Source organism: Arvicanthis niloticus, chromosome 12 (assembly GCF_011762505.2).
Source record: "Arvicanthis niloticus isolate mArvNil1 chromosome 12, mArvNil1.pat.X, whole genome shotgun sequence".
Classification (NCBI taxonomy): domain Eukaryota; kingdom Metazoa; phylum Chordata; class Mammalia; order Rodentia; family Muridae; genus Arvicanthis; species Arvicanthis niloticus.
The window spans coordinates 24,548,941-24,574,234 of record NC_047669.1 but is presented as its reverse complement, the minus strand read 5'-3'; the positions used below and the strand labels follow the sequence as shown (position 1 = coordinate 24,574,234).

The following is a 25,294-nucleotide window of genomic DNA, read 5'->3' as shown; positions in this document are numbered from 1 at the left end:
ACATGCCTGAGAACAAGACAGAATATAATGCAGAACAACCTCTCTGTTGTCAAAGTGTCAAAGGAAACCAGAGCAAGGACACGTCTAGAGTGATATTCTAAAGCTCCTGTTGGGAGCAGACTAAACATGTCTATGAAGCTAACCTGAAGTCATCCTTCCGTTTTTGAGGGGTGCTGTGTTTTTTGATATTGAGAGCCCAGTTCATCATTGGAGGCTTTTCTAAGCCAGACTAATGATCAGAGCACAAATAGAAACCAACTAATATCAATAAAAACACAGTGTCATCTCTGGCACCTGGCCATATTTTCTGACAGGGAGAATGGATAGGAGTGTGACTTTTCCAAGGTCACACATCACTTTTGACAGACCCGCATCTGTAACCGGGACCACCACAGCTTGGATTCTCATCTAACTGATGAAGAGACAGATTGTTGGGGGGGGGGTGTCCAGAAACTGTCATTGGGGAGCAATCTGGGGAGATATGGTCTGGCCCACTTTTATAATAACAGAGGTGACCTAGAACATTCCCAGACAGGAGTCTGCTACAGAGTTGCTGGGACACTGTGTCTACCTATTGAGTACCAATCATGGGGACAGGGACCCCAGTGGTAGAGGTAGAGACCTTTTGCCCTCTGTCTCAGCATCCCTTGTGGATCCATCTTTGCAGGGATGCCGAGGACTGACTCAACATAGGCATGAGGCCATATCAAGCCTTTGGGTTCATCTCCCCTAAGCTGGTGGTACCCTTTGACCAAAGCTCTTCAATCCCTTTTGGTCCCTCCTTTCTGAAGGTCCTGGTCCTTGAGACATGACTCTATTTTCTGGGATAGCCGTTAATCGACCCTCGAGGATCAAGGTAGTTCCTCCAAAGGACCAGCACATTGCTTTTGTTTCTGGCCCCTGGGTGCTGTGGGTGCTATAGACTGGGTTTTGGTTCTTCATAGCTTTTCCTTGTTTCTGGGTCCTTGGAACTTGTTGGCTGTTACCTAAGATGGCAAATAGGATTTTGTGATGGTGATGTTAAGGCTTGGGGATTATTCTGGATTATTCATGTGGAGCCAATGTCAATTCAAGAGTCCATATAAGAAAGAAGGAGGAGCGGGGGCAGTGGTGGTGCACGCCTTTAATCTCAGCACTTGTGAGGCCGAGGCAGGCAGATCTCTGTGAGTTCCAGGATAGCCAGGGCTACACAGAGAAACCTTGTCTCAAGAAATGAGAAGAGCTTGGGTGGAGAGAAGGAGGAGAGCCAGAGAATAGGGTAAAGAAAGAAGAAAGGACAGCCATTAGGATGCCCCATTTCTGGGTCAGAAAGGGAAGGAAGGGCCTTAAAGAAGGCAAGTGGCCTTTAGACGCTGAAGTAGTTGAGAAGTGGAGTTCCCCTCCCCCTCCCCCCCCACTGAAGAAAAAACTGCAGATCTGTTGATACCTTGGCTTTAGTCAAATAAGACCCATTTTAAATACTTGCCCCACAGAACTGCATTGTCTAGTAGACTGCCTATTGGAGCAGTCCCAAGGCGCCTGTGGGGTTCTTGTGGCTTCGGTAACAGGTCACACCATGCTCCTAGAAGCTTACTGAGCTGCAGAGGGATGCAGAAGATCCCAGCTTGGTTCCCAGCACGGGGATGGTGGCTTGCAACTGTCTGTCCAGTTCCAGGGGATGGATCTCACACTCTGTTTTGGCCTCTGTTGGGCACCAATAATGCACATAGTACAAAGACATACATGCAGGCAAAACACCCATACACATAAAAAATACAAATAAAGTTAACTTTAGCAAAGAGTGGGCAGGCAGGATGGCACAGTGGGCAAGGAAGCTTGACCTCAGGCTCGGTGACCTGGGTTGGATCCCAGAGACCCCCATAGTGGAAGGAGAGCCAACTCCTCTGAGTTGTCCTCTGATCTCCATCCACGCCCCAGGCACATGCACACATACAAATGCATACGCAAATACACACAAATAAGAGAATTTTTAAAATAATAAAATAAAAAGAGTAAAGTCTGGATATTCCTCCCTTGTAGCTCCTCCTACTCTTGGAAGGTTTTTTTGTTTGTTTGTTTGTTTTTGTTTTTGTTTTTGTTTTGTTTTTCGAGACAGGGTTTCTCTGTGTAGTTCTGGGTGTCCTGGAACTCACTCTGTAGACCAGGCTGGCCTCAAACTCAGAAATCCACCTGACTCTGCCTCCCAAGTGCTGGGATTAAAGTAGTGCATCACCACTGCCCACTGGTGGAAGTTCTTTCTCATTTTTTATCTTATCTCTTCCCATCTGCTTGCTGCTTTTCTCTCAAGACTCTCCTCCAACACTCACTTGATGTGAAGGTGCCACGGGTTTTAGGAAAGTCTGGGGCGGCTTCCAAAGCATTCAATACACATTCTAATTCTTCTTATGAATGTTCCCTACGAGACTTAAGGAGGGGGAAGGACTCCGCTTCGACACCTGTCCATAGTGGCTAAGATGTGACCAAAGGATACCTGAATAAATGAAGGAAGCTTTTCTTTACAATTCTCCAGTCTTGTGGTCACTGGGTAAAGGGGACAAGTCCTAAGTGTGTCTTGGACATCGGGCAGGAAGAGAAAATGTCCTTGGAATTTTGCCTTTCAGAATAGAATGGAAGGGTGGGGGTGGGAGTGGGGGGATGGGCCACACTCAGGTCACAGAAGCAGGGGTTGGCTGATTTCTGGCGATGACCTCAGCACTTGGCATCAGATACACCCAGGCATTTCCTGACAGCCTGTCTACAAGCATCTTGGATCCCTTGTTTTACAGTCGCGGCAATCTGCTTTTTAGCGCCGCCTAGAGACCCTTTTGGGTCACAGCAGATCTGAAGGCTGGCCAGCCTGGGACTCAACTCCCTGCAGCTACCATCCGATCCTCTCCTGGGTCCCCTAGGACACTCCCCTAATGTGCTCAGCTGTCTCACGGCCCTGGGGACGCAATGCGAGTCTCACAAGGAAAGCCATGCTTCTGCCAAACGTCTTTAAGCCAGAGGACAAATCAATTTAGGGACAGACCTCGGTTATTTTTCTCTGATGAAAAGAACTTAGAGCCTAAATACTATAAGATATGGTTTAGTCTCATACCACGATCAGTTCAAGTGGGAACAAAAAAACAGAGAGAGAGAGAGAGAGAGAGAGAGAGAGAGAGAGAGAGAGAGAGAGAGAGAGAGAGAGAAAGGCAGAGAGACAGAGAGACAGAGAGACAGAAAGAAGCCCAGGAAAACCAGGAGGAAAAGGGGTAAGGCAGGGGAGAGACAGGTCGCCCACCTGTCTCTCCCCTGCCTCGGCCCTTTTCGCCAAGGCCCACCAACCCACCACATTCCAGGTCTCAAAGCAGTTCCCTCCCCACGCCCTTTTCTGCGCAGTTGGCAACTGTAGGTAAGTTCTGGATCCCAGCTGAAGGGATTCAAACGCCACTGCTGGGGGGGGGGGGGGAAGGGGGGGAGCAGAAAGCTTGTGTCTGAGGCTCAGGACGCAATGGGTTGGAGTGAGGAGCAGAAATCCAAACTAGGACCATCCAGGGAGGTTGTAGATTCCCTTCATTTTCAAAGGCCATATTGCTCAAATCAGAAAGCCTTTCCTTTAAAGTTTCTTGGTGATAAGTTCTTTCTCTCCTTCTTCCTCCTTGCCCTTTTCCCTCCCTCTCTCCCTCCCTCTCTCCCCCTCCATCACAGACTGCTATTCTCTATGACCTCCTTCCCTAGACCGATTCTTCATGTTCTTTATATTTTTATTCTGACTCTTATTTTTATCTTTTGTTTCCTTAATTTGTTAGCTCAATATTTTTTTGTAGTGTCCAAACTGCCTATTCAATGCCTCATTTCAATCTAACATCATTTTTTTTTAAATCAGTGTTCAATATTTCATCATCTAAGCCTTGTGGTTTGCTTTTGTTGAAAAGAGGCAATGTCCTTGGAATCTTATTGACCGAGTGAAATAAATATCTCAGAACATTTCCTACTGCAGAAGAAGGCATTGTCACCAAGTTTTCAGATGCCCGGTCACTTTTGTACCTTTGGGTTTTCCCTAAGAGTCCCCTCCTTCTGAATGTAGACCCTTACATGGAAGGAGCTATAGTCTCCTAGTGTAATAAATACAGTTTATTGATCATAAGCTGACTGCCATCACACATTACATACATCACATATATTCAAGCAGAGAGAAGATAAAGGGAACATGCTTTTTTGTTGTTGTTTGTTTGTTTGTTTGTTTTCTTCAGGACAGTACAATGTCTCTCAGAAGCCTTCTAGGCAACCTCTAGTGTTCCATATGACGCCCTGGGAGACACCTCTAGCTATACACGGGAGGCTGACAGAGCAAATGCCTAGTTCTTAAGGTAAACAAGAAAAGAAAGGATCTGGGGAAAGAAGGCTGGGCGGCCCAAAAGTTTCTCTTTGCCTCCAGACTCCCAGGAAGAAGGACGTCCCCCACCCCCATCCCCCACCCCCATCCTTCAGGCATCCCAGACAATGAGCCTCTATTCCCAGGGGCCTTCTTCAGCCCAGTTCCTACAATGACAAGATGCTGCAGAAGTCTCTCTGGTTGTGATGCAGAGGCTGCACCCAGCAGCAGAGATTCATGGAGATGCTCAACACACACACACCCGCCCCCATGTGTATATTTGGTCGAATGTTTTGTTGAGAGTTAGTGAGCAGAAAGGAGACTGACATGCTCATGTGACCTGAAGTTGACTGTAACCTTCTATCTGTCAGCAGTGGAATGAATCATTAGTTTTCACCCCAGGAAGAGGGATTAGAATGGGGCTAGCCTCAGGGGGAAGAAAAGAAGAAAAGAAGAAGCAAGAGGGAAAAAGAAAGCATCCAGCGCTAGATCATTAACATGATGGATGAGGGCCTGTAGCCCATCAGCTCAGAAATAACCACCAGAGCTTTCTCCTGGGCTTAAGGGCTCCTGCCCACTTCTCTATGCCTGGACAGTTGTCTCTGCTTCCACTCTCCTTTATTGGATTTTATTCTTAACCTGTGCAACAGGAAATACATTAAAATCTCTTCCTTTCATAAAAAAGGAGATTCTGTGTTTCCCTCCAATAGGAAGAAAGGAAAAGCTTTCAGTATAGCCGAGGATGGCCCTATCTCCTGCCTCCATCACCCAGGCATTGAGATTACAGGGGCATACCATCACATCTGGCTAGGAAAATCACTCCATGTCATGAAGTAGACATTTCTCTATGAACCCGAAATCCCAAAGTAGAAAGAAAAACGCTATTCTCTTCTAAGTTAGCCTGGGTTACACAGTAAGTTCCAGAGCTATGTGTCAAGACATATATATATATATATATATATATATATATATATATATATATATATATATATATTTCTCTCAGACTAGTGAAAAAACAACTATCTCAAGAACTAAAAGGACACAGAAGAGGGGGTCTATTAGAGTGGGGACTCGGTGGGAGGCAGGGGTGAGGTCACCTCAAAAGACAGACCCCACCATGGTAGCCGTCTTTGGCCTGACTAGGGAGCAGAACTGTCCTCTCCTAGGCACTGAGGAGCTGTAGAGGGGGCCCCAGCCCTTTCTTCTGACCACCCGCCATGCCCCATGAAGAACCCTGCCCAGGACTCCGAGCATACCTGGGGAAGGAAGATACAGCAGTTCACAGTGGTTGTGCAAATGAAGATACCTCCGGACGTGAGTCCAAAGACCAGGTTGGGCCAGGAGTGCAAGTATCTGGTGACCACAAAAAGCAGCCCAGCAGTGAGGAGCAGGAGGTTGACCCCGACCATGATGGTTAAGGACTGGTTCACTGGAGGAGAGCTGACGTGATTGGTCAGGCCAGCCAGGTAAGCACCATACAGCAGCAGCAGCCCCTGCAGGAGGGGCAGGGACCAGAGGCACAGAAGAGGGGGACCACAGGTCAAAGCGGTACCACTGGGGCCAGTGTCCTCATCAGTAACACTGGGCTAATAATATCTGCCTAAAGATTTGCTGTGAGCTTCCGCTAAGATATGACACAAGAAACCAGGAGCCAAATCCTTACACCTATGGCTTCTGAATAATGTCACTTCCTGTCCTCTACTAAGAATGGTTTATGAGAGGTTGGCAAATAAGACATCAGATAACGCAACGTTCTTCTGGGAGACGGCACAGGGCGTTGTGGATGTGGTAAGGAGTTCCACAGACAGGGGCAGTGGGCACTGGGAGTGCAGCTGAGCCGGCTCCTGCTGGTGTCTGTGTGTGTAGGGAGTGTGCTACATATCCATTATGGCTTGGCAGTGAGTGTGGCTGAGTGGCACGTGGGAACTGAAAGTGACCCGTGAGCTGCTTGTCCAGTCCTGTGCTGCACTAGGCCAGTGCCAGAGGGAGGGGACTTATTTGTTTTCCCAGGGTGCTCAAAGGCACCATCTGCTTGCCAGGCTCTGCACCTGCAAGACTGCCTGCATCTGCCTGGGAGGATGGACGTTGTTTTCTATTCGACACAAAGAACTCCATAGGCTGCCGGTGGCTCTGTGCAACGGGGGGTTTCTGGGAGACGAAAGATGGGAAAAGAGGAGAACAAAGGCAGGCTGGGTCCCCAGCAACAGGGCGGGGAGGCACAGGGAGCAGGGGCTCTATCTGAACTGCTTTGTGACATTCCCCGCCTCTACCACAAGGAACGGGCGCCCAGCTCTGTCCTCTCTTCACAAACATAAACCTGCCTTCCCCGTTCTCTATTAGGGAGAAAACAACATAGTATCCAATAGTGCTGCTTTCCCCAGAGGCAGGTGCATGCATATAGACGGCAGAGCTTACATCTGCAACACTCAGTATACATGTGATTCTGCACACACTAACCTTTCTAACTTGCTCAAAGTACTACGCTGCAAACCATTGCTGCCAAGGACATTCACATCGGGGCCTGATGGGTGACCAGGCATCATCCCACAGTGGTGAGGTTGAGGCAGGAGCATTGCTGTGAGTTTGAAGCCAATTTGGGTTACACAGTGAGACCTTGTGCTGGCTAGTCTTACGTGAAGTTGACACATAAGCTAGAATTATCTGAAAGGAGGGCACCGCAGTTGAGAAAATGGCTCCATAAGATCCAGCTAGAAGGCATTTTCTTAATTAGTGATTGATGGGGGAGGGCCCAGTCCATTGTGGATGGTGCCATCCCTGCGCTGAGTTCTATAAGAAAGCAGGCTGAGCAAGCTATGGGAAGCAAGCCAGTAGGCTGCACTCCTCCATGGCCTCTGCATCAGCCCCTACCTCCAGGTTCCTGCCCGTTTGAGTTTTTGTCTTGACTGGCTTCGTTCATGAACAACAATATGGAATCGTAAGCCAAATAAACTCATTCCTCCCCAACCTGCTTTTTGGTCATGGTGTTTCATTGCTGTCTTAGAAACCCGAAGACAGACCCTGACTCAGAACAACAGCAAATAACATGACGAGAGCAACACCACCACAGAGCAGTAGGCCTGGCTGATAGGGAGGTTGGAGGAAGGCAAGCCACGCCCTGTTTATAACTGGAATGTGTAGATGCCATTGGGTATGAGGTAAGGCTGAGAGCCAGGGGGATTCCAGAGAATACGGAAAAGTCAGGCCAGGTGTCCTGGTGACTCGGATCACGTGACCTGGCCAGCACCACCCGCAGGCAGGGGTGACTTTTGAAACTTTGGCTGTGGTAGAGGGTGAGGGGTCAGTGTGGCAGAGGTGTTTCTGACACAGTATTCCAGAGGAGGATGGAGGGTCAAATCCTGTCACCTTGGGATCTTCGCTGAGTAGAAGGACACAAGGAGGGGCCAGTGGGGCCTGACTCCGGGGTAATCGATACCATCCAGCAGCGTTTGGCAATTGGGTCACTATTAGTTTTATCAAAGGTGAATAGGATTAATTCTGTGATTCTGAAAGTGTTAAATATGATTTTAATAAAAGTTTAATCCCATCAAAATTCTTTCTAGAAAGGGAAATGGGTGTGAGGAAAGCTACTGTATCCATCTCCCTTGCAAGGGTAGGGGTGGGGCTCAGGCCTACTCAGGGGCTCCTTGAGGTTGCTGCCAGGGGCCGCAGAGGTTGGCTCAGCTAGTTTCTGATGCTCAACAACTTGTTCTCCTTTATCCATATCACTGTAATAGTGGGGGATAAAAGGTCCAATGAGAATGTGCAGAAGGCAGTGGACGAAATAGAGGAAGGCTGAGTGCAGGCTAGGGTGGGGGCGTAGACAATACACTCTGGGAGCTAAGAACGGAGATGACCTGATGCTTCAGAACCGTCCAGGGCTAGAGGCCAAACACCAATAAGATTCTGGAGCGGTAAGGACAGGAGTGGCTGGGAACTCTCATGTTTGAGTTCTGAGCAGCTGAGAGCAGCTCTAAGGGGCTGCCATCGTCCCTAGTTGAAAGGGTTATGTGTCTGAGAGGTTAGATGAAGTTGGGGTTCAGGTAGGAAGGGGCCAGGGCAGAGTTCAGCGCCATTCTGTAGCACTCGGAGGTTTCTATCCATTCCTGGAATACAATTAAGTAGTGGGTGTCTGCTTCCTGGATTCTTCTTTAAAAAACAAAAAACAAAACAAAACAAAACAAAACAAACCACTCCCAAGCTAAGTTACAAGGGCTCACGTAGTGAGTTCAAGGCCAGCCTGGCTTACACAAGCAATGAGATCAATGAAGGTTACATAGCAAGACCCTCAGAAAACAAATACCCCCACCCCAAACACCCACCCCCCAAACAGAAAAACAGACCATAATATGAGGGAAACTGAAATCCCAGTGATTCGTGGGCAGATTGAATGCAAGCACATGGGGAGCTGTAAATGTAAACCCTTGGAATATAAACAGTAGAGAAACAAAAGGCTCACAGCTCTGGGACTTCTGCAAGAGCCCAGGTTGGCTCTGAGCTCAACCTTCTCTGTTGTCACCATCCAGGAGCACACCCCATTAATTCCCTAATTCTCTTTCCAAAGCCATTTTGTTGGAGACACACTGTATCCCGAGGAGGTGGAGGTGCAGTTACCAACCTTGCATCCCAAAACCAGGGCAATCCAGACATCGGAGTACCGTGAAGCACAGAAGTGTGTGTTAGTCAAAGAGCAGGATACATCTCTCCCTGTCACCTGTGAGGGACACTGGGTCAGAACCAAAGGCATTCACATTTCTGGGACCACACAGCAGAGCCCCGTGAACTTCCCTGGAGTGTGAACTCCTCCACCACATAGAGTTTCCTCTTTAGTATGTAAAAACGGAAATATGTAGGCGGCTCTGTTAGAACTTAAAACCAGAGTGCCTGAGCGGGAGGGAAGGGAGAGAAAGGTGGGCGGCTAGCAGATGCTGGGCCGCTTTGGGACTTACTCGAGGGCATGTGCTTTGTTACCAGGGTGGTTTCAAAAAGCTTCCGCAACAAAGTTACAGTTTTTTCACACCAGAAACCATTATTAGTAAACAACCAAATCCTTACTCACTGCCCCTTCTGATATCGATTCCACTGCATTCCTGAGTCTGTTTAAATGAATTATTTCTTCTATTTCACCTGAACCCAGTGAAAGAGGCAGGATTGTTATCTCCAACTTACTCCTCTATCTGGAAAGGAGACTTAGTTATGCAGCTTTCCCTAGGGACATGACTGATTGGCAGCCTGGGATTTGAACTACAGTTACATGACATCACCTTTGCCTCTCAACAGGGAGGGGAAGGCAACTCCTTAGAGCTGAAAGTTCTCTTGGTGACTGTGCAAGCAGAGAGAGCTGCAGGCAGATTCCCTGTGCACTGACATCTGGGAGGATGCCCACGAGACGATCAGTAGCACAAGGATCATTGTGGGTGGCAGCACAGCTTCCAGACAAGGGTCAGGGTACTCAGAGCAGCCACTGCCCATGACTTCTCTGTGGAACGGACTCTCAGTGGGTGCTGCTGAGATGATGACCATGTGTATCACAGAAGCCAGCCCAGGTAAGGGATCAGATTTGCCCAGGGATAGGCAACTCTCACCTTCATGCTGACACCAAGGATCTGGAGGCACTGGATGGGATCCGTCAGCACCCATGTCACGAGCAGGATGACATCAGCCACCACCAGGGCTGCCACCAACCCCAGCAACTGCAGGTCTTTGATAATCTGCAAAACAGTTAAGGTCAAAATGTCTTTTTGCACGATGGCTGTATAACGCAGGTGTTAGAGTGTGCTCGGGGTGCGGAGGTTTGAGTTATAGCAACAGTCTTCTATGGGAACCTCAAATGCAGCCATCAAAGGTGCAACACACACCACCACACTGACCCACCGAATTCACGCTTAGGAATGCAAGACTGGACACCTTCTCTATAAGTCTGTTCAGTTATTGTTACTGTTACCAATAAATATTTCCACTTGTTTAACTTTTTTGGCTTTTTTATTTGTTTGTTTTTGGTTTTTTTTGTTGTTGTTTTTCAAGACAAGGCTTCTCTGTGTAGCTCTGGCTGTACTGGAACTAGCCCTGTAGACTAGGCTGAATTCAATCTACCTACCTCTGTCTCTGAGTGCTAGGATTAAAAGCATGTACCACCACTGCCTGGCTTGTTTAACTGTTTGGTACTCTACTCTTTCTGGCAGAGGTCTTAAAAAGGAAGTTCACTTTTATTCCTAGACATGTCTCTGTGAGCACATGAAGAAGTACAGAGGTTTCAGCACCAGGGTTAGCCATTAACTCTGAGATGGGATTGACAGATGGAGGAATTACTAATATTTTTTCTACAATGTGACTGGTATAAAGAAAATGTTCTTTTAATGACAATCTTAAACTGATTATGAGAATTTAGTAAAAGATGTATAAGACCGTGGCAACAAAATCAAGCATACTGTCAGACTTGGGGGGCACGCATAGGATTCATGGGTGGGGCAGTGATGTAGATCCATGTTCCCTTCTCCCACTCCAGGTTTTATTTTATTAAAAGTTTTTCATACAATATACTTTGATCAAATTCTTTCACCTCCCCAAGATCCTCCCTACCTATTCAACTGAGAGGCCAAACCTACTCCATCTTGGGACCAGTCTCCATCTTAAGAGAAATTTGACCTATAACTGAACCTAGGCTGTACCCAAGTACCAGGAAGGACCACATGGCTTGTCCTTGACTCATACCTCAGAGTTACTCCCTAGTTACTTCCTAGCAACAGTCACTCCAAGATTAGTCTGATTGTTTCAGATGTACTTTCAGACCATTTGTGATTGTTCACGGTCTAGATGCTTGTCAGGCTGAAACCCCTGGGCTTGCTTGACATTTTGTATAAAGCCCTGTCCTGCTGAGAGCTACGGGGTTCACCCTCACATCCTGCTGCTTCAGAGATGGTGGTGTTGCCCAGCTCAAACTTGAATAAAGATCCTAGTGCGATTGCATCAGAGTCGGCCCCTTGGTGGTCTTTTGGGGTTAACACATGCTTCCTGACATAACACAACCTATGTCTTTTCTTGAAAACAAAACAACACCAAAAATGAAACCCAAAACAAATTTAAAAAGATTAAAACAAAGGCAGAAGTTGGCACAGGCCTTTAACACAGCACTGCTAGATCTCTGAGTTCAAGGCCTGCCTGGTTTAGAGAACGATTTTCAGGACAGCTAGGGCTACACAGAGAAACCCTATCTTGGGAAAACAGAACAAAATAATACCAACTTCCCACCAAAAACAAACAAACAAACAAACAGTCAAAAAGCAAAAACAAAAAACAAGAAAATTATAAACAGTTATACGAGGAGTCCATTTTGTGTTGGTTGCCCAGGAGCGTGGTTGATACATCCAGTGACACTTGGTTCATTTCAAACAAACACAAACAAACAAACAAATATTTCCTTTCCTAGCAGGTATCAGCTGCAAATAGTTCTTGGTTGGGGCGGGATCCCTGATCTATGTCCCCTTCTCTGTGCTAGTACCCTGTCTGCCTTGAACCTGCATTGGTCCGGTGTGTGCTGCCACAATCTCTGTGAGTTCCTATGTGTAACTGTCCCGTTGTGTCTGGAAGACACTGTTTCCTTTGGCTCATCCACCACCTCTGGCTCTTACAATCTTTCTGCCTCCTCTTCTGAATAGAACCCTGAGCCTCGGGGAGAGGGATTTTATACAGACAACCATCTGGGCTTAAGTGCTCCAAGGTCTCTGACTCTCCTCATGGTCCAGGTGTCTCTGGGTCAGTTTCAATTCACTGCAAGAAGAATCTTCTTTAGTGAGAGCTGGGCAATGCTATGGGTATAGCAACATGCCATTAGAAACCGTTTTATCACTATGTTCCTTTAGCAGAGTAATAGCAGTAGGTCCATGACTTATCTAGTCTCAGGTTCTTGGCCTTCTCAGCAGCATCAGGTATGGATTGCATCTCATAGAGTAGGCCTTAAGTCCAAGTAAAAAGTGGTTGGTTACCCGTTATATCTGTGCCACTACAGCACGGGTACATCTTGCAGGCCAGTCTGTTGGAGGTCACAGACTTTGCAGCTAGGTGATACTAATGCTGACTTTTGTTTCTCTGGTAGCATGCAAAGGACCCTCCAGCACTGTGAACACTAGTCAATAGGCGTGAAGCTTCCAGTTGGGTACCAGCTCACTTTCTTCATGTTCAATGTCAAAAGCAGATTGTATCTTCAGCAACTTCAGGGTTTTACTATCCGGTTATGGAGAACAACCAGCAGTCTTGGCATCAGCCTGTGATTTTGGGAGTGGTAGTATTCTCTGGGACTCCCTTGACCAATAATGCAACAATAAGTAACTTATTCTTGACATTGGAGGTTTTACCTGGTAGCATAAGATGTCTAGTGGGGCATTGTCTCCCCATTATATGGTGACTTCACTTAACTTCCATATAGATGTATGGAAGTTAAATATATATATATGGTTTCCACATGGCTCTTCAAAAGTCCTTTAGTGCTTCCCTGTTCGTTGTCTCTCCCTCTATTTCTTCCTTACACAGATTTCTCACCCTCCTCCCTATTTATCCTCCCCAGTTCTCCCCTTCATTTTGATTTTCTTTTTTGGGGTTGGAGTTGACAGGATCTCACTAGTTCTGGCTGTCCTAGAACTTGCTATGTAGACAAGGCTCGCCTCCAAGTCACAGAGCTCTGCGTGCCTCTGAGACTAAAAGCATGTGACACCATACCTGGCTTCTAGTTTCTCTTTTATAGCTACCTAAGTCTATATTCTATTTCCCCTTCGTTGGAAGATCTCCTCTGGTCCCTCACTAGCTGCCCAGCCTCTGTGTTATACTGGAACACACATATCTAAAACGTAAAAGCCAACATCAACCCATAAGAGAGAACATACAATGCTTGTCTTTTTGTGTCTGGGTCACCTCACTCAGGAGTTTGTTCCAGCTCCATCTATTGACTTGCAAATTTTCTTAACAGCTGAATAATATCCTATTGGATAAAGGTACAACTCTTCATTATTCACTCATCATTGATGGACAGCTAGGCTGTTTCCAATTTCTGGCTCTTATGAATGGAGCAGCAATGAGCACAGATGACAAGGTCTCTGTGGTGAGATGTACAGTCCTTTGGTGCATGCCCAAGAGTGGAATAGCCGGATCTTGTGGTAGCTCCATTTTCAGCTTTTGAAGAACCCCCACGCTGATTTCCATAGTGGTTGTACCAGTTTGCACTCCCACCAGTAATGAATAAGTGTTCCTCCTTCCCTGTACCCTTTGCCAGTACGTGCTGTCATTTGTTTTTGTTAATGTTGGCCATTCTTACTGGGAAAAGATGAAATCTCTAAGTATTTTTAACTTGAATTACCCTGACAGCCAAGGATGTGAACACCCTTTGAAGTGTTTTTAAGCCATTTTTATTTTATCTTTTGAGAACTTTGTTAGGTTCTATACCTCATTTTGAAATAATGATGGTGTCCTTTGCTGTACAAAAGCTTTTTAGCTTCATGAAGTCCCATTTATTAATTGTTGACCTTAATGCCTATGGCATCAATGTCTTGTTCAGAAAATCCTTTCCTGTGTCAAAGAGTTCAAGACTATTTTCTTTCTCTTTTTTTTTTTCTTTTTTGGTTTTTCGAGACAGGGTTTCTCTGTATAGCCCTGGATGTCCTAGAACTCACTCTGTAGACCAGGCTGGCCTCAAACTCAGAGATCCACCTGCTTCTGTCTCCTGAGTGCTGGGATTGCCTATTTCCTACTTTCTCTTTACCAGATTCAGGGTATCTGGTCTTATGTTGAGGTCCTTGACCCATTTGGAGTTGTTTTGGACAGGGTGATGGATATGGTAGATTCACATTCTTGACAACCACTGAAGGAAAGAAGCAAGCCAGTTAGAACCCATGGTGTTTACGAAAGCAAGACAAACTCATTGCTTAATCAAATTGTTCACACAGAAACTACTACTGCTGGCAATCAGGGAAAAAAAAAAAAAGACAGACTCTGTACTGAGGAGCAAAGATAAAGACAGTGTCAGACCATATAAAGTCAAATGAGAAGATAGTGGGTGGGGGACATCTTCAAAGCATGGAAACAAAGGGGAAACTTTCCGAGGCTGGGATATGGCTCCTTGGTAGATCCTAGCATGAGCAAAGCTCTGCACAACAACCAAATGACAATGTATCTCTTGGAAACACAGTCAAAATAAAGGCTTTCCCAGCTCCCTAGAGATGAAAGAGTTCAGCACTTGTACATCATACTAGAATGTTTCTATTCTTCAGATAAAAGGGGAATAATACCAAATAAAAATGAGGATGTAAGGCTGGTTGTTACACGAGGCTTTCATCCCAGCACTTGGGAGGCAGGGGAGGGCGACTCTCTGAGTTCTAGGCCAATCAGGGCTACATAGTAAGACCTTGTCTCGAAAAAAAACAAAACAAAACAAAAAAAAAAAAACAAAACAAAAACAATGTGTACAGGAGACTGAGAACATTGGAAAGGGAAACTACAAAGGAAAATATGTGATTTAATTTTATCAAATTGCCTTTAGAAGTTAAGTGTTTCATGAAATCATGACAACTGAATGGGGCTTATATTATATATAAAAATGAAAGGATGATGCAAAGATTGGAGCGGGAAGGAGTGGACACACGCTGCTTCAGAGTGGCCATGCTGTGACTGTGACAGCGCTCTAGACACTGAAGAGGAAAGATCAGGTCCCAACTCATGCTACAAGGTCAGGATTACCCCGATACCCAAACTACATAAATATACTGTAGGAAAAGAAAACTACAAAGCAATATCCACCAAAAGCACAAGTGCACAAATCCAAACAAAATTCTTATTAAAAGGAATTCTACCAAATACAAAGAATATTAACCCAGCACGAGCAACTCGGGACTATCTCGGGAATGCACAGTTGACTGAGCGTCTTACAATGATTTAACACAATTCACCATCTAAGTAGAGCAAACAAGAAGATAATACAGTAATTTCAATAGACAAAGACATTTTTTTTTTTTTTTAGACAAAACTCAACACCAATATTGATTAAAAATTCTCGGGAACCTAAGAATAAAACAGAACCTTTTACAACTGAAAAACAGTTCCTATGAAATGGCAGCTGAATCCACACTTTTGTTTGTTCTTTAAAATGTTTTTATTGATATATGATATAACATTAGTTATACATGATAATGCATAATGCAATTCATTATGGCTTTTCCCTATAAATCTATATCTATCTATCCATATCTATCTATCCATATCTATCTATCTATCTATCTATCTATCTATCTATCTATCTATCTATCTATCTATATATCTATCCATATCCATCTATCTATCTATCTATCTATCTATCTATCTATCTATCTATCTATCCCTATCTATCTATCTATCTATCTATCTATCTATCCATCCATCCCTATGATTACAAGGGTAAACCACAGCACCCAGTTCATGCTTAGCAGAGAAGGGCTGAGCACCTTCCCCATGAGTCAACAATAATTGAAGGGGGCTGGAAAGATGCCTCATCCTTGAGGGCATTTGGCATAGGTTCAATTCCCAGCATCCATATTGGAGGCTCACAAAACATCTCTAACTTGAGTTCTAGGGGCTATGATGCCCTCTTCTGGCCTCCCTGAGCACTGCATGCACACGGTGTACAGAAGTGCATGTGACAAGACACACATATTTATATAAAAATGAGAAAGAGTAATGGAAGGATATTTTGCTCTTATCACCCCAATTTGAAGTTGTACTATTTTTGGACAAGTTCCACCAGACAAGAACTCTTTATTCACAAGTGATATGACTTCTATATAGAGAACTGATGGAGTTCATTTAAAAAGTTGCTAGAATAGCCAGGTAGTGGTACCACATGCCTTTAATCCCAGCACTTGGAGGCAGAGGCAGGTGGATCTCTGAGTTCAAAGCTGGCCTGGTCTACAGGACGAGTTCCAGGACATTCAGGGCTACACAGAGAAACCCTGTCTTGAAAAACAAACAAAAAAAGAGTTGCTAGAAAAATCTGCATATGGTAGAACAACTGTAATTCCAACATTTTGGAAGCTGAGACAGAAGGTTCATCACAAGGCCAGTCTAGACTCCATAGGTCAGCCTGGACTATATTGTGAGACTGTCTTAAAAATAAAGCTTCTAGAACTATCAGGTAATTCAGCAAGGTTGCAATATACAAGATCAGCTCCAAACCCACCATTTGTCTACATCCAAGTAAAGACCAACTGTGGTGGTTTGAATATGTTTGGACCCCCCCAGACTCATGTGTTTGAATGCTTGGCCCATGGGGAGTGGCACTATTAGGTTGTATGGCCTTGTTGGAGAATGTGTCACTGTGGGGGAAAGCTTGAGGTTTCCTATGTTTAAGCTTTACCCAGTGTGGAATTCTAGTCTTCTTGCTGTCTTTGGATCTAGAGGTAAAACTCTCAGCTCCTTCTCCAACACCGTGCTTCCCACCATAATGAAACTGGACTAAACCTCTGAAACTGTAAGCCAGCCCCAATTAAATATTTGCCTTTATAAGAATTGCCTTAGTTATGGTGTCTCTTCACAGCAATAAAACCCTAACTAAGACAGAAATTGGCACCAGGGACTGGAGTATTATTGCCATATGCCTGGCCATGCTTTTGTTTGAAGGAATGTGGATTTGGGGACCACGGGGTATTATTACTATGATAGACCTAAAGTTTTTGTTGTTGTTGTTTTAATTTGGAGGAATGTGGATTTTGGAACTTTGGATTCGGAAAGCAGTGGTGTGCTTTCAGCAGGGCTTAATGGACCATACAAATAGGAACATGTCAGACTGTGGCACCGAAGGTGATTTAAACTACGGGAGGTTTCAGAGGAGAATAATTTCAGTACGCTGCCTAGAGATTGTTCTTGTAATATTTGGGTTTAGAATTTCGCTGCTATTTACCCTTCTCTGCAGAAGAGTCTGCCTGAGGCTAAGGTGAAGAGATTTAGGTTAATTGCATTGGCAAAAGAAATCTCAGAACAACCTGGCTTCGACTTTGCTCTTTGGTTCACTCTTATGAGGACTGTCTTGATAAAGCATAGGAAACTTAGAAAGCAAAAAACAAAATGAGAATACATTATGTTATGGTTCAACTTTTAAAGTGGAATGGAGCTACTTCCTGTGCTCAAGGACATTAAATGGAATTAAGGGAGTAGTAACCTTGGGGCAAGATCCCACCCAGCTAAGTTTATTGTTTATACACTGCAGTGGAACAAGGGATAGTTTTTTTTTTTTTTTATCATGTTAAGCACTGTTATGACTTGGTTATTGTTTTCATTTGGATATAGGCAATATGATTGTGTGTCAGATTGATAAAGGATAGATTGTGTTGGCTATTCTCAGTTGTCAACTTGACTATACCTGTAATTAACTGCAATCCAGAAATGGAGGGCACACCTGTGACACAGATCCTGAGGCATAGTGGCCAGGCTTATAAAGATCTTGTGAAAAGGCATTAAAGAAAAGCTTAGATCCAGTTGTAGTAATATATGCCTTTACTCCCAGGACTCAGGAGACAGAGGCATGGAGAGCAGCTGAGGCTTGGCACTGTGAGAGGCCAGGGACGGCCATTGGTGAAGGTGTAGCCTCAGTGGTAGATGAAGGCTCAGGATTGAAGGGGTCAGGCAAAAAGTTGGGGCTTGGCACCATGAAGGGGGCTTATAAGAGGCTATTGGTGAAAGTACAGCCTACTTGCAGTGGAAGATGCTAGTGTATTGGAGATACCAGTACCATGATCACCAAGAACATCAGCAGACAGAACTTACAAGTGCTGCAGATGGCAGAGCTGGAGAAGTGACCCAAGCCCTTTGGAGGAGACAAGAAGATCATGTGTGGGTCCCAGACACTGGAACAAGAAACTGTGACGCTGAAGTTGCCTTGGAAACCCCAAGATGCTAGAGATGCCAAAGCTGAGGCATACCTGCTGAGGAAAGCTGCTAACAGGGAGTGGAACCAGCATAAGAGAAACAATTACCTTGAGGTCAAAAAAGCTGAAAGAAATTGGACATCAGACATGGAGATGCAGAGTTTGGAGTTTGCCCTGCTGGTTTTTGGTCTTGCTTTGGTCCAATGTTTTATAAATATGAGGCTTTGGAATGGTAATGTATATCTTGTGATATTGGAAGTATGTGATTTGCTTTTTGCTTTTATAGTGGATTACAGTTAAGAGATTACATGAATCTCAGAAGAGACTTTGAACTTTGGACTTTTAAACATTGTTGAGAGAATGATAGACTTTTGAAGTTAGACTAAATGCATTTTACATTATGTTATGGTTACAAGACTGTGGTGGTCAGGGAGTGGAATGTGGTGGTTTGAATACCTGGCCCACAGAGAGTGGCTCTGTTAGTATGTGTGGCCTTGTTGGAGTACTCGTGGACTTGTTGTAGAAAGTGTGCCACTAGAGGTTGTGAGGGAGGTAGCTTTGAGGTCTCCTATGCTCAAGCTTTGCCCAGTGTGGCATTCCAGGTTCCTCCTTGCTGCCTGCATAAGACAGTCCCCTTCTTTTGCCTTCGAATTAACATGTAGAACTCTCAGCTCCTCCAGCACCATGTCTGTCTAGATGCTGCTATGCTTCTCACCGTGCTGATAATGGACTGAAACTCTGAAACTGTAAGTCAGCTCCAATTAAATGTTGACCTTTATAAGAGTTGTTTTGGTCATGGTATCCCTTCATAGCAATGAAACCCTAACCAAGACACCAACTTAAAAGTATAATTTACAAAAACAATAGAATATACAAAGTATAGCAACTTAAAGAGTAATACATCTGGTAAGATATGTGAAAGATCTATGCTGAGATAAATGAATAAAAACCTAATTAACTGGAGAAATGTAGAGTAGTCATTGGTCAACAACCAACATTGTTAAGGAATCAAATTTCCACCATTTGATCTTAGATTCAATAATTTTTCAGTCATAATCCCAACATTATTTTTATGCAGATTGAGAAACCAATTTAAGAACTAATTTGAGAGCTGGTGAGATGGCTTAGCAGGTAAAACTGCTTGCCATCAAGCCTGATGACCTGATTTGATCCCCAGATCCCAAATGGTGAAAGGAGAGAACCAAACATATTCTGTGGCAAGTGTACCCATTCTGACACAGACACACACAGACAGACAGACAGACAGGCACACACACAGACACACACACACAGACACACACACACACACACACACACACACACACACACTCTAAAATTTCTAGACTTAATATCCAAAGCACAATACACAAAGATTAAGTTGGCACGTGACTGCATTACAGATGCTGGACCACACCTGTAATCCCAGTACTCAGTACGCAGAGGCAGGAAGAGCTCTTTGAATTCAAGGCCAGCCGCAGAACACAGTGAGTGCCAAGGCGATATACTGAGACCTTGCCTCAAAAACAAACGAGCAAAACAAACATGAATACACACCAGATGAGCCAGCCATTCTACACTCAGGTTTTTATTCAAGAGAAACAGAAGCACAGAGCTTTGCAAAGACATGTACAGAAATGCTCACACTGTCTTTTTCTGCGTTAGTCTCAAACTAGATCAACCCAAACTCTGTCGATGGGTGAACAGATAAACTATTGATATACACAGTAACATGAATAAGTAATTATATCCAATATAATTACACGAATAAAATAAAGCAGACTAAAGAAGAATACCCACTGTGTGGTTCTCAGTGGGCAATCTTCCCACTGAACTATGTTCCAAGTAGCAAATTTCTTTCTTTGTTCAATTTTTTTTTTTTTTTTTTTTGAGACAGGGTTTCTCTACATAAGACTGCTTGTCCTGGAACTCATCTGTAGACCAGGCTATTCTCAATCTCAAAGGTCTATCTGCCTCTGCCTCCACAGTGCTAGGATTAAAGGTGTGTGCAGCCACTGTTTGGAGGAACTTTTTTTTTTTTTTTTTTTAAGATTTGTTTTTAGGAGATGGTTAAGAGCTCAGTGGTTAGAGCACCTGCTGCTCTTGCAGAGGATCAAGATTTGGTTCCCAGCACCCACAGGGTGGCTCACAACTATCTGTATCTCCAGTTCTGAGGGATCGGATGCCCTTTTTTTTACCTTTTTGGTCCCAGCCACTCTTGGGACACATACATACTGTAGGCAAAAACACTCATACACATAAAATAAAATAAAATATATATGTCTAAAATTTGTTTTTTTAAAGATGTATTTTTAGCTTTAGCATCTGCGTGCAGCTATGTGCACATGTCTAACATGGTTGCTGTAAACCCAGCTTTATTAACTGCTAAGCTATCTCTCCAGCCCATGATTTTATTTATATAAAATTCTGAAAAGTGAAAACTAATCTTTAATGTTCAAAAGCAAAACAGTGGTGTTCTTGGAATAGGGAGGTCTGTAATGAAGGACAGGGGAGTAGCCAAGGATGTTGAGCATCTGGGGATGGAGTTTGCTAGATCTCACGTTTCATGAGTGTATACATGTGTTAATATCACACTTTCCTCTTTGTTTTTCTTCAGGGAGGACTTTGAATGCGGTCCCCACTACCACAAATTATGAAGTCAAATTTACCCAGGGGTCAGTGCACCCCAAGTGCAAATGTTAAGCCTCACCCTGGGAAAACTTTCTTCCTGATGTTGGTGTCTCCCCTGCCAAGTGTCAAGTCATACTGTTTTGCTGTTGTTGACTTTGGTTTTCCAGACAGAGTTTCTCTGTGTAACCCTGTCTGTCTTGGGACTCACTCTGTAGACCAGGCTGGCCTCGAACTCAGAAATCCATCTGCCTCTGCCTCCCAAGTGCTGGGATTAAAGGTGTGCTCCACCACACCTGTTCATGTTACATTTTTAATATATAGATTTCTCTCTCTCTATCTATCTATCTATCTCTCTCTGTCTGTCTGTCTCTCTCTCACCTTCCTTCCTTCTTTTCTTTCCTTCTTTTTTCTTTCATCATTTATTTTATGTACACTGTAGCTGTTTTCAGACACACCAGAAGAGGCCATGTTGTAAGCCACCATGTGGTTGCTGGGATTTGAACTCAGGACCTCAGAAAGAGCAGCCAGTGCTCTTATCCTTTGAGCCGTCTCTCTAGCTTGTCCAAATTTGGATTTCTTAAGTGTTAATTATGCCTCAAATTATGGAGCTATTTTTGAAAAAGATATTTACAGGGATAAAGTCTGTCCTTTCAGCCAACTTTCTGTATCTGTGTGGTTACTCACAGCTGAACTTTCACTAAGAATTTGTAGTGATTCAACACTATTTGGTTCTTAAAATCCTGTAATTTCAGAGAAGCAGCCCCCCAGAATCATACATGAGGTCTGGACAGTCATATCAGGGGGTTTGTTACAGTGGAAGAGCATGGTTATAATAAGTGCTGATGTCAGGGACATGCAGGTGACCTGGCTGCTGCACAGCTTCCAGAGTCAATTCTACCCACTGAGTCCATTTTCTCGTTTGCTGCTTTAGCTACTATGTCCCTCTCGGTGCAGTGTGCCTGTGTGGGAAAGTCCTGAACTCTAGAGAGTTCACTGGGCTTCTTGCTACAGCTTCTATGCACTCACTTGCAGCTCCCAGTCTGTGCCAAGAGACAGTCTCTCTGGGCATCTTGTTTTCTCACCCACTATGCCAGGTATTGGGCAGCTCACAGGTTACCACGGAGACTGGGGGTGCGTGTACCTAAAGCAGTCTGTGTTGAAAGACCTAGCTCCCTGCAGCACTCACTCTCAGCCCTGAGTAAGGGTTGAACCAAGGAGCAAGAACCTCAGGCATGCTATAGTCAACCCAGAGGTCTGCACTAACTTCCCCAGCTCCGAGCCACTGTGGAGTTCCTGGTGCGACCCAGCATCGTGTACTGGCTGTCAACTTACCACTCTCTTGTCCGGTACTCTCTGGGTAAACACTTTGTATAGTCGCCAGCTCTTCCCCAGAATAGGGCCAAACACCAGGGACGTCCCAATGCACAGCAAGGAGAGTCTCATCTGCCGGTGGGAGAGGACAGAAGCAAGAGTCACTAGTGGAACCTTCATTCATCTGCAAAGTCTCAGGCCCACGGAGGACACAGGGCAGCAAGCGGGACTCAGGGAATATGTCCGTAACCTGGATACAGAACTACCAGTCTTGGGAAGAGCTGTGAACACAAAACCTTATCAAAGTTCAACATGGTGTCCAAAACAAAATCCCACAGTGTCACCTACCTGGATGAGAGCTTCCACGGAACCCCCCACAAGAGCATCTTGAATCCCAAAAAAGTAAGCGCTGATGTAGGTCAGACAACTGCCCAGCAAGGTCACAATGTTCAGATTGGGGCTGGACATCTTCACAATCCTAGGTGGGAAACAGGAAGAATGAATGACATAGCTGCGCCCCTGTGCGACCCTGTTGAAGACTTTTCCAGAGTCTTCTTTCCCGGAACAATTCCCACTGCATCCCTGGAATGAGGAGTCATTGGGAAGAGATTCTTTGCTGCTCTATGAAAAACTTATGCTTTATTTATATTAATTTAAAATAACTAATTCCAGGCCAGAAGGTGGTGGTGGTGCACGCCTTTGATCCCAGCACTCGGGAGGCAGAGGCAAGTAGATTTCTGAGAGTTTGAGGCCAGCCTGGTGTATAGAGTGAGTTCCAGGACAGCCAAGGCCACAAAGAGAAACCCTGTCTTGAAAAACCAAAATAACATAACATAACATAATATAACATAACATAGTCCTGTTCTGTTTTATACTGTTTTTGCTTTTTTGAGATGAGGCCTAATGTAGCCCAGGCTGGCCTTGATCTTTCTGTGATGCCCTGGAACTAACTGCTGACCCTTTTGCCTCTATCACCCTCATGTCGGGATTTTAGATATGTGTCATCATGGTTAATTTAAAAAAAAATGAAAGAAAGAAAGAAAAGACCTAAGCATTTTATTTTATGTGTCTGAATGTTTTGCCCACGTGTGTATCACGTGTTTGCCTAGTGCCTACGGAGGATGAAGGATGGTGTCGGATTCCTTAGAACTGGAGCTACTGACAGTTGTGAGCTGACTAAGAGGGTGCTGGAAATTGAACCGGGGTCCTCTGCAAGAGCAGCAAGTGCTCTTAACTGTTGAACCGTCTCTCCAGCCCCACTGGCTTTTATGTTTTTGAACCCAAATTCTTGTACCTCTTGCTTATATAACTCCGTTTTAAAGGAAGGCTGACTACTGACACCCAGGCGACGCCAGAGAAGAGGTGACAGTGAACTTTAGGGCTGCTAAGGGGCATGTCAACATATGTAAATGTCATGTCAAATGCAGATACTTGGGGACAGGGACAGGGTGGAGCTTGCAGAATTGAGCTGTGAGGGAAATTACTATCGGAGAGAGGCTGGGAGTCTCACATACACACCATTTATTAGACATGCAGTTTGCTTTCCTTTCCTTGTTTGACTGAAAACAGGAGGCAGGGGATGAAGGCGGCATCTTTCCCAGGAGGAGAACAAAATGAAGTTAGTGGGCACCAGAAGACTAGAAAGGATGTTGCTTACTGGGCTCTCAGACAAACTCTGGGCACCAGCATAGGTTCAGGACACGAATTATTTAACCGAGAGGCTAGGTACATGAAGCTTTCTCTGTGGCATCACAGAGCGGGTTAGCTTCTGTAAACCAGGACTTAAAGCCCTTTCCCAATTTGCCTCTCCCAGACTCCCACACATAAGCCATGACTATCTGATGTCCCCTTCTTTACAGCGCACCAGCCAGGGCCTCATAGATACACATCTGCTCTGTCTCCATCACTGATGGGTAGCTCTGTGGCTCTGCTCTTCCCTGCATCTACTTGATTTGAACACCGACACCACAACTCGGTCGAATCCTGATTTGGAATTCTTCCCTTTCTGACTTAGTGAAGAGGAGTTCAATTTAGTTATTTTTGAAGAAATAGGCATTTTCTAGTGTTCACATCGCAAACACTGGTTCGAACCCGTTGTTCACATAAACATGCTACGGACCCAGATGTGTATTTTTTTGGTATTTTTCTTGAGACGTTTTACTGGCAATGTCTCCATAAAAAGTGAATAGGAGATACTAGCCTGCTTTGTTTGGCCGGGTGAACACCTGGGAAGGCACTTTAATGCCAATCAGCTCCAATCCAGCGGGTGAATGACTTGTCTGGGGACCGTCTTTGCCATGGTGGAAGGCATTCAATCACCGTGTCATCTTACTTTTCTGCTGAACTAAATGGTGAATTCTACAGAACTGTATAGTTTTCATTCACCCACAAACATGCAGAAGTTTTCACAAAGCCAGGAGATCTAAATATTTAAATACTTAATTATAGTGACAAGACTTGTGTTCCAAGTACGAAGAGTTAAAAGTCTAGACTGGATGACTTTAAAAAAAAAAAAAAGATTACATAACAATCTCTCCGTTTTAAAGGATTATATAATGATTTCACTTTTCTCTTCCTCTTCATTTGTTGCCTGGAAACGGGAGGCAAGGGCTTTCTCAGTTTACTTTTTCAATTCTTCTGTTCTCTAATAAAGTGTCAGTGCCTATAAATAAACAGCCCCAGAACTTGTTTAATCCTGTATGGTCACTTCAGGACTCTGACACTTGTGACATCCTTCAACTCTCACATCAGCCTCTGAGCTAGGGGACTTGGAGTTTCTGAATTTGGAAGCATGGTTCAAGGTTGGGGAGAGCAGGGGAGGGTACATCCTGGTGTCTTATGGATACACTAGAAGGAAACTTCCCTTACAGCTTCATGGGACCCCTGCCTTATAAGATGCTTCCTGAGTCGATGTGAATGCTAGCTAGCATGGAGTAGGTTTGTTCTGTTTAATTTAACGTGTGTGGGTGTTTTGCCTGCATGTGTGTCTGTGCACCAGTTGCCTGTCTGGTGCCCTCAGAAGGCAGAAGCAGATGTTAGATTCCCTGGTACTGGAGTTACAGATGCGTTGTGAACCATGTGGGTGCTGGGAATTGAACCTGCAGCCTCTGGAATGGCAGTGAGTAGTATATGGTCTTAATCATTG

At 44.7% G+C, this 25,294-nt stretch overlaps 1 protein-coding gene across 1 annotated transcript in view; it reads right to left on the bottom strand.

Annotated features, from left to right (window-relative positions):
• The window catches only part of Gpr156 (G protein-coupled receptor 156), an 85,290-nt gene that overhangs the window by 8,608 nt on the left and 51,388 nt on the right, over nt 1-25,294 (bottom strand). Inside the window, exons 4-8 of the mRNA XM_034515353.2 lie at nt 22,498-22,627; nt 22,171-22,281; nt 9,919-10,044; nt 8,952-9,047; nt 5,593-5,829 (exon numbers count right to left, since the gene is read on the bottom strand). Of these exons, the coding sequence (XP_034371244.1) occupies nt 5,593-5,829; nt 8,952-9,047; nt 9,919-10,044; nt 22,171-22,281; nt 22,498-22,627 (700 nt within the window). The remainder of the gene's footprint in view (nt 1-5,592; nt 5,830-8,951; nt 9,048-9,918; nt 10,045-22,170; nt 22,282-22,497; nt 22,628-25,294) is intronic.